Source organism: Motacilla alba, chromosome 1A (genome assembly GCF_015832195.1).
Source record: "Motacilla alba alba isolate MOTALB_02 chromosome 1A, Motacilla_alba_V1.0_pri, whole genome shotgun sequence".
Taxonomy (NCBI): domain Eukaryota; kingdom Metazoa; phylum Chordata; class Aves; order Passeriformes; family Motacillidae; genus Motacilla; species Motacilla alba.
Genome location: NC_052031.1, coordinates 11037917 through 11052416, shown reverse-complemented (window position 1 = coordinate 11052416; position 14500 = coordinate 11037917). Strand labels below are relative to the sequence as shown.

Here is a 14500-nt window from a genome sequence, read left to right as displayed (position 1 = left end):
TTTACTTTTAGTTACTTGAATGACTTGGACAGGATAGCACAAACCAGCTACATTCCAACGCAACAGGACGTTCTCAGGACTAGAGTGAAAACTACAGGAATAGTGGAGACTCACTTTACTTTCAAGGATCTTCATTTTAAGTATGTAAATCATGCACGGTTATCTGTCCATCAAAGTTTCTGTAAAATTATGGAATATGGCATTCAATGGTGTAATTTAACAAACTTGTCTAACCACAAGCTTGATTATTCCCCCCCATTTTTATGAAAAAAAAAAAAAGAAATACTTGTGCTTGACTCAATTTTCTGAAGGCATGTGAGAGTTGTTGGAGCTCCAATAAAAGTTTTTGTTATATTGAAAATGTTTTGTAAGGATACTTTTGATATAAATTAAAACTCAAAACAAAATATTGCATTTTCTGCCATGTTAAATAGCTGTTCTAGTGGATACTTTTTTTAAATTCTGTTGGAGATCTGAAAGCTTATAAGAGTTTGCTGGTGTTGCATGAAAGAGTAAATCCATTTTCCCAAAGAGGTGAATTCAAATATGTCCTATACTTTAAGCTAGTATTTTAGAGATGAAAGAATGTAACTTACATTTCCTGTGGTGTGAGATTTAGAAAATAATGATAATATACTGAGCATTTTATGTCTAAAGACAGAGAATCAGAGAATGGTTTGGGTTGGAAGGGACCTTAAAGATTGTCTAGTACTAACCCTGCTGCAGTGGGCAGGGATACCCTCCACTAGACCACTTGCTCAAATCTCCATCCAATCTGGCCTTGAACACTTTGAGGGATGGGGCATCCATAACTTCCCTGGACAGCTTGTTTCACTGCCTCACCACCCTCACAATAAAGGATTTCTTCCTAATACCTTACCTAAACCTACTCTCTTTCACTTTGAGCTCCTTCCTTCTTGTCCTCTCACAATATGCTCTTGTAAAAAGTTTGCCCTGATACACGAGCAGCATTCAAGATGAAAACACAAGACAGTGTTAACCATCACTGTACTCTACCTTCTAATGATGAGGAAGAATGAGAAGAAAACTCAGTAAAACACACTTTATGGATTTAGATTCTGCAGAAATTGTTCAGCATGTCTATATTATATATTTGTTTAGTAGCTTCATAGAATTTTTTTTCATGGAAATGCGTGGAAAAAACTGAAATATGGATACTTCAGGACAATCAATACTGTGAAAATCTGTTTTGTTTCCTTGTTTTAGGGTTTAAGAATACAAAATTTGTATTAATCCACAAAAGAATAGCTGATAAATGGTAATGAATCTCTTGCAAATCTAAGAGTAGTCCTTGGCCATGCCTGAAGAGAGAACTTGAGTATTCTCAGGAGCTTTTCATCTTCTCACTTACTTTCCAATGTTTCTTGTTCCCTACTGTAGATGGGTCCAGTCTCTATGGATTATTGGGACTGTTACAAGTACCATATGGTCACACTTCTGTAAAATGTCTCTTTGAGCCGGGCCTGTGGACTTGTTTAGCTGTAATGTTGTACATTCAAACATCTGTACCTGTGCCTTAGGCAATAGGCTTAATGAGTTGTTGGGAGGGCCTGAAGTACACTCTTACATAACCTTGAAATGAACTTTTAAGATCATCCAAACACATGAAAGGCTTGCTTATACTAAGACAAGGGTACATAATTATGACTAGCTGCACAGAATCAATTTCTTTCCTTTTCTTTTCTGTTCTGCTGTGTGTGTTTAGATTCCTTCAGGTTGGGCCTCAATTCAGCCTTCTCTATAAAGTAATTAACATAGCTTTGATTATTGATTCAATCTGAATTGCAAATAGCAAGTCATCTTCATCCTGTTTCTATAGCCTAGTCCAAAAGTTGAGTCTGATTATTTACTAGTTTTCTGTTCAAAGAACGCTTTTCTTTCTTATGGAAAATCAGGTCTCAGTATAAACTTACAGAGCGTAGCATTAGAATTGACAGAAGTAATTACTAAAATTTAAGGGATTAATTATTAAGATACAGTGCAAAGTACATTATTAAGTACAAAATATATTCTATGGGTACAGCCTTTGCTAATTATTTAACTCAGTAGTAGATGGCTGCCTCACATTTGTATAGAGTGATATCCAAAGACCTCCCTTCAAAGATTTTTCTGAAGGTAAGGAGCACCTCCAAGGAATCCTTTTTTCAGCAGGAATTATCTTTCAAGAGTTTTTGACATGGCATTATCTCAATGTAGAACCTTAAAAGGGCAGGGAGAATTGTCACTTCTGCAGTAGTTTTTCCAAATATAAGACCTTGTTAGAGGTTACAGTGTTTTTGACATTTTTCCATGACAAAGCAAAGGGTTTGTTTTTTTTTCCTTCTAATTTGTTTCTTTCTCTACTTTCTTTTACTGTGGTTTTTCAAATTAAAACCTACCAACTTGGAACACTTGAAGATATCTAAAAATAACAACTGTAATTGAATCCCTTCAAGTGCAATTTACAGTGTTTCTGTAGTGCGCTAGCATTAAATTGGTAGGGTTTTTTACCTGCCCTGTACTTGCAACCTTACAACTCATGGAAAACAGGAAAAGGAGCTACTAAAAAACACAAGTCAGTTTCAGTAAGTGTGTCATATGAGAGACTTAATTGCATTTCAAAAAATGCATTTATTGGAGGGAAAATAAGGGGTTTTTAAACTATATAATGCTTATTTTGTCTTCTAAGGTAATCTCTTAAAAATATCCCATTTAAATATGGCCAATTGAAGAAGAGATTTAAGTTGTAATTTGACTTAGAAGAGAGAGGAGCTAAAACTCACCAGGACATTGTTGATCAGTATCTTTTATTATGGTAGACTTTTTAGTAAAGCTAACTGTATATTTTTATTTTATGCAGATTACAAATAACTTTGATAATAAAGTATAATATTTTAAGTAGTTAATTTTGTTTATCTTTCATCTCATACTTTCTCATGTTCTCTAAAATGTATAGGAAGACTTTCAAAGCTTTATTAAAATTGAGGTGTATACTGACAAAATACAAGAGGCAGGGTTTCTTGCCTTCTTTTTAAGATGTTGTTCTCAGACTTACACAGCTGATAATTCCAGATTTTGTTGGTTAATATTCAGAAAGCTAAAAATGTCAAAGTTCATTCACTGCTTTTTACTTCTGTTTTGCAGAATGTTTGATGTTGGAGGCCAAAGATCAGAGCGGAAGAAGTGGATTCATTGTTTTGAGGGTGTTACAGCAATTATTTTTTGTGTGGCACTGAGTGATTATGACTTGGTCTTGGCGGAAGATGAGGAAATGGCAAGTACCATAATGTTGAAGAGGGGAATAGTTGTTGCACAGAAGCTAAGCTTTGAAGGAAATCTATAAATGGGTCTTTTGAAGTATTTGTGCTTTATGGGCTTTGTGCAAAAGGTCTCAGTGAAATGGTGAGAGAATTCATGCTTTTGGGTTCCAAAGTATTTCCTCATATTCTCATAAGGAATACTAAGAGATAAGTATTCTTTTGGCTACACTTTTCATGTTTTAAAGGAAGCATAAATTGATGAGGATACACTGTCAGTAATACACATCTTAGTCTCTTTTTGGATGTTAGAAGTACATAGTAGGAAATTTTTTTACTTACCTGTATCTGCTTTACCACCTTTTGTTTTTCTTTCCTTCCTTAGTCTTCAGTTTTTGTTTCTTTCTAACTGTGTTTCTCCAATCTCTTGTCTTAGTTGCAGAAATGTTTCTCTTCTTTTTGCTTTCCAACACCCTCGGCTCCTTTCTCTTCTTTCAAGAGTTTACTCCTTCCGTATCACTGTGCGCAGGGTGCATTTTACTGTCTTGAGTGGTCTGAACTGATGCTTACCTCTGTATGTGAATCATTAACAGACTTTTGTGCTCTTCCTTGTGTTCTGCAACTTTCTAAAAAATATAATTTGGGGAGGAAAGAGAAATAAGAAAACCTTTCAAGTCAAATATAGTGTCAAAGAAGGTCGTAGCTAACATCCTGCTACTTAAATGACTGGAACTTGGCCAAAGTACTTACATGTTGGATAATTTTTCTACAGAGTTAAGTATTATGGTAAGAGTTAAAATACCTGCTTTACTTGGTTCTCTAGCTTTGTAGAACTTTCTTCCTTATTCTGGAATATCAGCTAGGTGCAGAATTTATTTTCAATTTCCAGAAGATCTAATCAGTGTTAAGACAAATTCAGGTAACTCACCAATTCTTGTAGAATATCTGTACTGCAAAATGTTAAAGCACACAAAAAAAATTCTGAAATATTGAAAATTTAAACCTGGAAATGAGAAAAAAGTAGTTGCTTAAACCCTGCTTGTGGAAGTGATCTTAGTGGTAGTCTTGGCCTCTCTGTATGTCCCTGCAGTAAAATGTGATTTTGTTTGCTAAAAACTTAGTTTTGTAACTGGTTGATTTGTAAGTAATCAAAAATATGTATCCTTATTTTACTACTGAAGTCTGATAAAATAGAAAGTGATGGCTTTTTTTTCACTTACAGAATCGAATGCATGAGAGCATGAAATTGTTTGACAGTATCTGCAACAATAAATGGTTCACAGACACTTCTATTATTCTATTCCTGAACAAGAAAGATCTTTTTGAAGAAAAAATCAAAAGAAGTCCTCTCACTATTTGCTACCCTGAATATGCAGGTATTGGAGTGATGCAGATGTCAAGGATTTTTTTTTTTTTTGTTAAAATACCTAATTTTTGATGCACAGATCATGAGGAGTTGTATAACTTCATGCATCTAAAATATATATGACCTAAAATTTAGATGGGGGTTGTTTTGATGGGTCACAAATAAAACAGTGCTTAATTCTTTTTAACCAGGTGAAATAATGCTGGTCCACTGTTACCATTTACATGTTACTGCTGCAACTGTCCAGGCTCATTTATTTAGCCCATTCTTATTTCTAAGAAAAAACAAACTACTTTTGTACTTTGATATGTAGGAATTCCTGAGATACACGAGAGGTTTTTGAACAGGGAGTGTTCATACATTGTGACATTTTGGCTTATTCAGGAAATATACAGCTAAAGAGCATTGATTCATTTAACAGGTCGTAGCATTTTTATGTATCATTTTCATTGTAACTTCTGACAGAAAATAGCATGCTGGAAGTAAAAAGCTTGGGAGAAATTTGTATGCCAAGGGTCTGTAACTGAGTGTGGGAAAACCCCGAAGCTTTTAAAAACATAAAAATTTAAAGCAAGTAACTTAAATGAGAGAAACAAAATATCCTAAACTAGGAAAGTGGTGGTTCATTAATGACTTATTCCTCTGGTACTGGAGTAAATAGAAAGACTATTCCTGCACCTGGAGCTGAATTGAGTGCTAAGTTTTTATTACTACAAATGTATCCAAAAGGTCTCCTTCCAAGGTTTTTTTAATGGTATCTTAAAGCAATGACTGTGGAATTTCTCCTCTTCAGGTTTAGGTTAACTGTTTCCAAAGAACCTCTTCCTTCAAAGACAGTGTTCATCTTGTTCTTCCTCTGTTGGAAATCTGCTTACTGAGCAATTTTCCTCTTCTAGGGTCAAACACTTATGAAGAAGCAGCTGCTTACATTCAGTGTCAGTTTGAAGATCTGAACAAGAGGAAAGACACAAAGGAAATCTACACTCACTTCACGTGTGCCACAGACACAAAAAATGTGCAGTTTGTTTTTGATGCTGTAACTGATGTCATTATTAAAAATAACCTTAAGGACTGTGGCCTCTTCTGAGAACAGACAAAAGGTTGTTAAATGGTAAATTACATGCCTGAAAAGAGGACTTAAACATTTGGAATATGCCCACGCTGTGTAAAACCTGCATAGATATACTTAATTCTCTTTTATTTTATTTTTAGGTTTGGAGATAGACTTCGCACAATTCTAATCTGATTCTTTTCAAGGTGAAAGAAGTACAAAATGCATTGTGCTCAATGATAGATCAGTACTGTACTTGCCTGTTTTAACAGCTTTATTTATGTTTGTCTTGTAAATTTAAGTAATTAGTTAACACTGAGATGTCAGTTGATTGTATGTAAACTTACAGTTGTAGTAATGTATTTGTATAAACGTTGAATGAAATATTTTAGTAACTTGATGTCCTCTAAAACATTCCTCTAAAATTTCCATGTTTTATGAAGATACTCTTAGAGGAGACAGACACTTTTTGCCTTTGGATTATTTAAACATCTTGTAAAATTAAATTTTCTTTTCATCTAAAGGGAGCATGCTGCCTTATTCTTTTGTTGGTAATACTGTATATGGCGTTAGCTTTTTTTGATATTTAAACAGCCTCATACACCTTCTCAAACTTAAAGAAATATAACCAATAAACTTATTTTTCGCCTTAAGTTTTGAAAAAAAAATCTTTTTATAAATTTAGGATAAAAGCAAAGATTATTTTAAAATTTAAATGATTATCCACAGTTTATGAAATCCAGGCTTGCAGTCTTTGCAGTGGAAATGTGGCAACACTGGGAAATTGTTGTTTAAGGGTCAGCTACCACTGAAGCTGATGGAAATGCGAAAAGGAAGTTGTTAAAACTATTTGTATCAATAAAAAAAAAAGTTGATGCTGTGGTCTTTACTCAGTGGAGTGAATGGAAGAATTACCTTTGGGGTGTTTTAAATAGACAGCAAAGGCAGGACTTCAGAGTAATGTTTTTTATGCTTACTTTAAACATAAACTCATGTTCTCCTTAAACTGTTTGCTATTTTCTGGTAGTAAAACTAGTTGGATAACTTAAACACCATAGAAAGATTGTGTTCTCCCACAAGACAAGGGGGCTTCACAGATTAAAGCAAATTCCTATTGCATATAGGAAGAATCTTCAGTGTTTTGGGTAGGGTGTTTTAGTGAGTTATAAGTGCTGATTTTTTGATTTCCTCTTTAATTATAGCCTCACAGTTTCTTATAAGTTAAAGATGATTTTCTTCTGGTTATGCTTTCATTATGTGATTTGCTGTCTTAGGTACCTATCATCCATTGCCTTAGGAATAGTGCCAAAACTGGTTTTTTTTTTAATACAGTTTTTAAAAGGAATAAGCTTCTAAATGTAAATAAGTTGATGGTTGTCTTAAATGTATGTTTGTCATCTAGAAAACACGAACATACCAAACCTGGAGATACAATTTTCTATAATTGTTAGAATATTTCAGGCAGCTACAGTACCCCCTAAGTTCTTTGAGAAGTAAATAAGTCTTGGAGCCTGTGGCTATTTTTCTATATTATCTTAGCATTTATGTTCTTAGAATGTTCAAAATATTGAAGTCATTGTTCTGTTGTTTAAATTTTGATTGTATATGTGTTTAAGTTAGGCCTCTGCTTGAGTAAAACTTACCTGCCCTTCTCATTCTTTAATGCTTTCTTTGTTAGGTACAGAATTGCTAAATGCATTTTAAATGAAAGATTAGAAAGGAGATAAGTTATTGCTGGAGGTTGTTAAATATGTTGATACATTATGAGCTCTTTCAGCAGTTATGGTAAGCAATCTGTATATCCTGGGCTGCTTTTAGGTGTGCTTTACGGTTCTGGATATGATTTTAAAGCTCACTGAACTACTTTGTGGATTGTATTTACACCTACGTTCCAGCTGGTTTTTTGTACTTAATGTAAAACAAAAATTGGGATTAATCAAATAAATCTAAAATTTGTGCCTTGCTTGAAAGAAATGTTTTTCATTAAATGTGCTGATGGAAATCTTTTTGCATCCGTTCTTTGGAGGTAACTAGGTAGTAAAAATGAGAAGATAGGAAGTCAAGAGTAAATGTAAAAACTTTGTGCTAGAAGCATTAGGTTTTTTTATTAATTAATACTTTTCTTAGCACCTTCAATTGGAGATTTTTTGGAATTTTGTAACTAGTGGTTTATGAAGTATTCTTATATTAACACAGAACAAAACTGTGAATTTTCCTTGCTAGTCCACAGATAATCTTGTCTTTTCTGACCTGATGCTAGCCAGGAGGGATGTTTCCTTGTACAGGTGCTGCCCTGGTAGATCAGTCTTTGTCCTGAGATAAAATTGTCAGCCTAGCCCACTTCTCTAGGAAGAGCTCCAAGAAGGTTTGCATGCAGCTGTGGTGGGAGCCACATACTTAGTTTTCACTGAAGCTGTAATAAGGCTCCACATCTCTGTTCCATCAGGAGCCTGCTTCTCTGTCAGAGCACTGCAAAAAATGGAGGAAATGCTGTAGGTACCACTGTCTAAGGGGGACAGTCCTGGCCCTCAGCAGCCTGAGCTCTGTTCTCGTCCAGTTCCCATTCCTCTGATTTCGTCATGCAGAGTGTGCAGGCGAACTGCTTTCTGTAGCATGATACAAAGAAGCTCTCTCTATTACCTAAGAAAATCCTTCAGGATATTGTAAATGTACTGTATGTAAAAAAACCAGACCTTTGTGGAGACTTCTCCAGCCCCATGGTCTTGAGCATGTCTGTGATTGAAGTCTCAGTAAAATGCAGCTGTCATTAAACATGTAGTTATTTTAAGAGGCTTAACACTGTGGAAGGGTGGTTTGGAAAATTTGCTATTAATATGCCACCTATGGAATCTGGAGGTTAATTTGATGTTAAATGTAGTAATCTCTCATTAACTAAAACAAGGTCGAGGATCACGGCATAGGAGCAATGTAGATTTTCTGGATTGCTGTTTCTGGTTCCATGTAAGCAATTAACAGCTTCATGATTTAAAGTCTATATTAAACCTTAGGGAGCAAAAGAGATCGGTCTCCAGCATGCTGAACAGCATGGTGGCTGGTGTGCATTCAGAATTGGGGAAAATTAAAGGGTAATTGTCTGTTTCAAATCAAGCGAAAAGGAAACCCTGCCAAGATACTGGCTGTCCTACTGTGTGAATGTGTCTTGAAGCTGTTATAGTTCATATTAGTAGCTACGATCCTGTGGGTCAAAAAGTAATGCCAGGGTTGTAAGCTTCAAAGCCTTGACTATACTTCATTTTTAAAGAAGTATAGAAGGTGCAACAAGAGTCTTTAAGCACCTTGTCCTTGAATAATTCATAGCCTGTGGAAGTGTATTCACAGTCCATGAATGTGGAACATGAGACTGGTAAAAGAGGAACTTCATCAGTCATGGACTGTAAGCAGTGCTTGTAGTTTTTGCAAAATTGTCGAGTTTTTGGACTCTGATTAACAGTAATACTGAAATTTCAGTTGCATAGGTGCAAGAACACCATTTTGTGGTTTTGTTTTGCCTCTGGAGTTCTTGCAAAGAAGCTGGCTTGACATAGAGGGAACTAGGACCAGAGTTTTATTTAGTTATATTTCCAAGTAGTGAAAATATTCTGTACTTAAAAATGGCTGTTAAATTGCATTTATCAAGCTTTTTGTCCTTGGTGTATTTAGAAGCAGTGCTTTTCAAAGTTGGTCATTCCAGACAAGGTGCTTCTGGCTAGTTTGCTCTGCTTGTGTCTTTTTTGTGGTAGTTGGAAGACTTTGACTGTTACCTGACACAACAGAGATCAGGATTATTGAGCAGTTTATTGTAGGAGTAATTTATTTCATCTAAGGCATAGTTAGGCTTATTTTTAAAAGTCAGTAAGGTGAGATCTATATAGGGCAGTGTAGTTCTATACCGTTTTTGGTCATACTCCCTTCTGGGTATTAGGACAGGAAAAAAGGATCCCACAGTGTAGAAAGACATGTCTGTAGAGCTATACTTCTCTAGTGCTATGTGTCAATTCTGAAAGGAATGTCAGAGCATCTGTTACAAAGAAAGATTTATGCATGCAAGGATGTACTGATAAGAATGTGCCATCTGAAAATTGACTCTTTTTAATTGCAGTGGAACAAAAGGCGTTTAAAACCAAATACATTGTCACTGGAAGTCACTGCAGCTTCACAGAACTAGCTGTTCCCAGCTACCTTAGTCTTCCTCCTTTTCTATCCTCCCACTAAGAGAAGTTTGGGGAGAGGTGGTGTCACTGTGCTTTCCCTCACGGGTTGTGCTATTTGTGTCGACATCTGAGGAACGGGTACCTTGAATCCTGATACAGATATGCTGATCTGTACTTTCTTTTGCAGATAAAGAATATGCAGATGCCTGATTTAAGATTATTATTAAGATGGTAATGTAAGAATATGCAGATTGATTAGAAAATAAGTGTACTTAAAACTGCATGTGTTTGTATAGAAAAGCATGAAGAAAAGTCTAGGAGTTCAGGAACCTGAGTAGGTGAGGCTTTTTAGTTCTGTAGTTTACAGTTCCACAGTGATCCACAGTCTGATCAGAAGTCCTTAGAACATGACACCAAGCACATCTCAAATACCTCTTACAAATGTCCTCCTGTCTACAGAATCAGAATGCGCTGTGAGACAGTACAGTACAAGTACTGAGAGGGAAACACATTGCAAATAGAAACATACTTCTAGGTTTTCTCCATTTGTCAAAAAAGGAACAGTTTTCTAGATTAAATCAAATGAATAAAGCATCTATTTCTTACATAGTTTCATAATAATTTGTCTCAGGAACTATAAAATCTTCCTGTGGAAAAAATATTGGGAGGTATGGTCACAAATTTTCACTCTTCCTCTGTTCCAGTGTCTTGATTCTTGAGTTATGATTAAAAAAAACCCAACCCACAAAATCTATTCTAAAAAAGCTATGAAACTGTCATCGTGAGAATGTTAAATAGTTTTGATTAAAAAATGTTAATACTTGTACTGTAAGTCAGGAATTTTTTATAGGTTAAAGCAAAGATGAAGCTGTTCCTGTTCCGATTCTATAAATCAAAAATTTATAATACCTTGTCTAACTTTCAAGAGCTTTAATAAAACACAGAATTTTTTGTGAGAATGCTATTAACTTTGACTTGATGTGAATTGCCAAAACTTATATTTCTATTCCTATTAATTCTCATTAATTTATGGTAAATTTATTTTTAAAAAAACCAAAACTGTAGCTATCAACTGCATAATTTAGAATGTAAAACTGAATGCAACAACCAGAAAAAAAATTACATTGCACTTTTGTTGTTTTAAACATTAGAACATATGTTGAAGATGTGAATTTGGCCTGTAGGTCTGCAAGTCAACAAGGCTATTTCATTACATCCAGTTTCTAATGATGGCCTTTCTACTATTTTTTTGGCATTTAACAAAATGTGATTTTAAGCCTTCATAATTCTGGACAGATTATTGAAAAAAAATTGAACTTGTTAGGGACTGCCCACAGACATGAGTATGTTTGATCAAATTCTGAAGTTGTTGCATATAGATTCTGCCCATATCTTTCATAGCCAAATTATGTTGGTTTAGCTTAAATGTCATTTGTTTGCCTAGTCTTTCTACCTATTAATTTAATTCTTTGTGAAGTTCTCAGTCTTTGGCCCTCTGATTCAGTTTAAGGAATGGAAGAAAGTCATAAATTTTATCATCTACTGAGACAAAAAACAAACAAACAAACAAAAAAAAACCAACAAAAAAACCCCAAAATGTTTGTAGTCAGTTGGGTATATATGAGATTAATCTTCTGGGAAAGCATCAAAGAAAATATTCAGCAGTGATCTTCACAGCTCTGTCCAACATTTGAAGAAAGCAGCTTTGAGGGAGTGTTGTGGCATAAAGTTGTTTTTTGGTATATTCTTGCCTGCTTTTGTTGTCTGGAGCTCGAGTGAGGCAGTAACAGTGAGGTGTGTGCAGTTGCTCAGCTACTTATCCCTTTCCCAGGTGAGGCTGTTGATGTCTGTGTGTTAAAGGCCCATGGAGCCTGATCTTCCATATATTGAGGGAAAGGATCTGAGCCACTCAGCAAAAAGAAATGGACAGGAGGCACTCAGAGGAGAGAGGGACCACTCTCCAGCAGTGAAGAGAGGTGGAAGAGGAGGAGGGACACAGGTGCACTTCTGATGTCTATTGAGTTTTTATTTGGATGCTATTAGATGCTATACAATTTTACAAGAGATTATGTATTTGGGTGGTGCTAGGAGACAGTTGTTGGTATGCTACTTAAACTTGGAGCATCTTGTCCTATCCAGATTCTCAGTCCTTCATGATCTTTCTTCCTCTTCTTAAAGGCTTTGCCAGAAAAAAATGCAAGTAGAGCTGCAGAGTAATAGTTTGCTAGTCTTGAATGAATTTTGTCTTCAGCACCAGAAATTTTAGTGTTTCAGCATTTCAAAGATGATCTGAAAGATAAACGGTGAGGTTAAATGAGTTTTACAGTGTTTTAAATATTAAAGTGCAGAGACAGGAACAAGCTATTTTATATCACTTCATTTTTCCCCCAGTAACTCTGTGAAATGAAGATGAATAGAGAACTCAAAGTGCTCTGTGTGAGTCTTCTCAAGATCAGTGTTGAAATGTGATGCTTCCTTAGGCTGTAAGAGAAGCAGAATGAAGCATTTGTATCTCCTGTGGAATTAGCAGCAAAGAACTGATGGCACCTCCTGATAGCACTGGTGTTTTTAATCCAGTACACTGATAGTTGACGTGCTTGGCCAAGAGGAGAGAAATACTAGAATTGTATCAGTGATGTAGGACCCTAAATTACCAGAGTACAAGTGATCAGGTCATTTGAGGCCAAACTGTGATGGCTGCTGCAGATGGGTTGTTTACACAAAGTGGTTTCCAGAAAAGGCTTTGGAAGGAGCTACCTGTTCCATCACCTTAAATGGACTGCAGAAGGCAATGAGCAGTCTTGCAAGAAATGAATAATTTGCTTCACTTTAATGTTCAGCTTTTCAAGTGAGTTAAAAGAGTTTTTCAAGTGATTGCCTGTCAGCTGGCATGGAGTAATGTGTTTTCTGAGCCTTTACAAAATGCAGTGTAGTTCACATTATTTAAAACAAAAAACTTGTACTTCTGAAAAGTAAGGAATTCATGATCACTAAGGAAAAACTTAGCAAAATTAAAATTGCTTATTAGGTAACTGAGACTTGCATTCTTCCAATAACACATCATGTTTTCCCAGCATTTCAGAAACTCAATTTTTGAAATAGATTTATGCCAGGTAGCATTTCTCATTGCCATACTTTCTACAAAAGTGAGGGTATGATGACACTCATAGTATTTTCTCTAGTCCAGTTGCAAGGACATTCAGCTGGCAGTTAGGATGCTAAGGCTCAAACTCAGTCTGATTTTTGAAATACATTTGGCCTGCTGAAATCTGATAAAATCTTCGTGATGTAGTAAGTAAATACTCTGATTTTCATTTTTTTTACCTTGTCCTGTTGATTTGATTTCATTTATATGATACTGACCTCCTGCAAGGACTACAATCTAGGTCACACTTACCAATACTAGTCATTCATTCCTTTGCAACAAATACCTGTATCTTTTACTAAGTAAAAAGTTCAATAGGAGGTCTCAGAGTGAGACCCTTACTCAGCTCCTTGCTCTGAGCTGAAGCTGAACTCTGTCATTATCCTGAGGTGGGGCCTGAGCCAGTGGTGCTCTAGTGTATGAGAATATTGCTGTCCCTCCTCTTCAGCTTTGGATGATAACAAAATCATCCTTACAGACTTCCCCCCGATAACATCTTTGTAATAGTTCACAATGTCGAATTCAATTTGGGATTAATAATATTTTGAGCTACCAGCTCACTTAATAATCTTTTGAGCTACCAGCTGCCTTGGTCATCCTTCAGCTATTTCTCTTCTGAGCTGGATGGATTTGGCCTGAGGAGACTTCTGTACAATGTGGTTTTTAGTCCATTCATTCTGTTTTTTCTTGAATCAGTTTCCATTTCTCCTTGCGTATCTTGAATTGTGAAGTTATTTATAAATGAAAGGGGTTTAAAAGTGGAAAGCTGTTTTTTTTTTTTTTTTAATTTCCTTTTGGTAGGGTGGATGGGGATGGAATATGAATTGAGTGTCTTACTAAAAAATACCAGTTTGAATCATCTCAACAAGCTTCAAAATTTTCCATTCCTAAAGATTAGACATTACTTGAGATGCTTGTAGATTACTAAACAATTTAATACCCTTTAAAAAAATCTGATTAAAAAGAAAAGTGATAAAGTGCTAAAGCCCCTTTTTGCCTATGTCCTATTTCTGGTGAGACAAGAATAGTTAATTGATGGCTTCATTAACTCATGATGCCATTAGACCAGGGAAAGACAGACAAAATCAGAGTACTATGTTCATTCCAGAAGAATTCAGGTGGCACACTGAGGAAAGGCAGAATGATGAAATAGGACTGCAGGAGTTTAACTGGATAATGGAACACTTTTAAATTGCTGAATGAAGGCATGCAGCTTCCTTGCAAGGTGTTTGTCCCTTGCCTGAATTGGCTCTAACTAAAGGCTGCTATAAAAGCATTTCTTCGCCTCATTGCCACCTCTATTCTGCTTTAGAGCCATTAATCTTTGCTGTGTTCAAAAAGAGACTCAGGAAGTCAATTTTCCAATGGCCCAGGAGGTATAAGCCGGACTTCTAAGGCAGATCTTTTTTACAAGCTTTGTTCTGGAAGGCAAAATTGTGGAGTTAATGTGTCTACACAGGCTTCTGTGCTTTAAGCACAGCAAAGTGTTGTTTATAGCAAAGTGTTGTTACAGCAAAGTGTTGTTTATAT

General features: G+C 35.6%; 1 protein-coding gene across 2 annotated transcripts in view; it reads left to right on the top strand.

Annotated features, from left to right (window-relative positions):
- LOC119708038 (guanine nucleotide-binding protein G(i) subunit alpha-1) overlaps nt 1-7676 on the top strand; it is a 33622-nt gene extending 25946 nt beyond the window's left edge. The window contains exons 5-9 of one of the 2 annotated variants that reach the window (XM_038153840.1): nt 12-140; nt 3145-3274; nt 4480-4633; nt 5520-5734; nt 5836-7676. In XM_038153840.1, coding sequence (XP_038009768.1) covers nt 12-140; nt 3145-3274; nt 4480-4633; nt 5520-5710 — 604 coding nt within the window. In that variant the 3' untranslated portion in view covers nt 5711-5734; nt 5836-7676. Of the gene's footprint in view, nt 1-11; nt 141-3144; nt 3275-4479; nt 4634-5519 lie in introns of both variants that reach the window. The other variant, XM_038153839.1, reaches the window with a different exon arrangement.
- Nucleotides 7677-14500: the final 6824 nt, after the last annotated feature.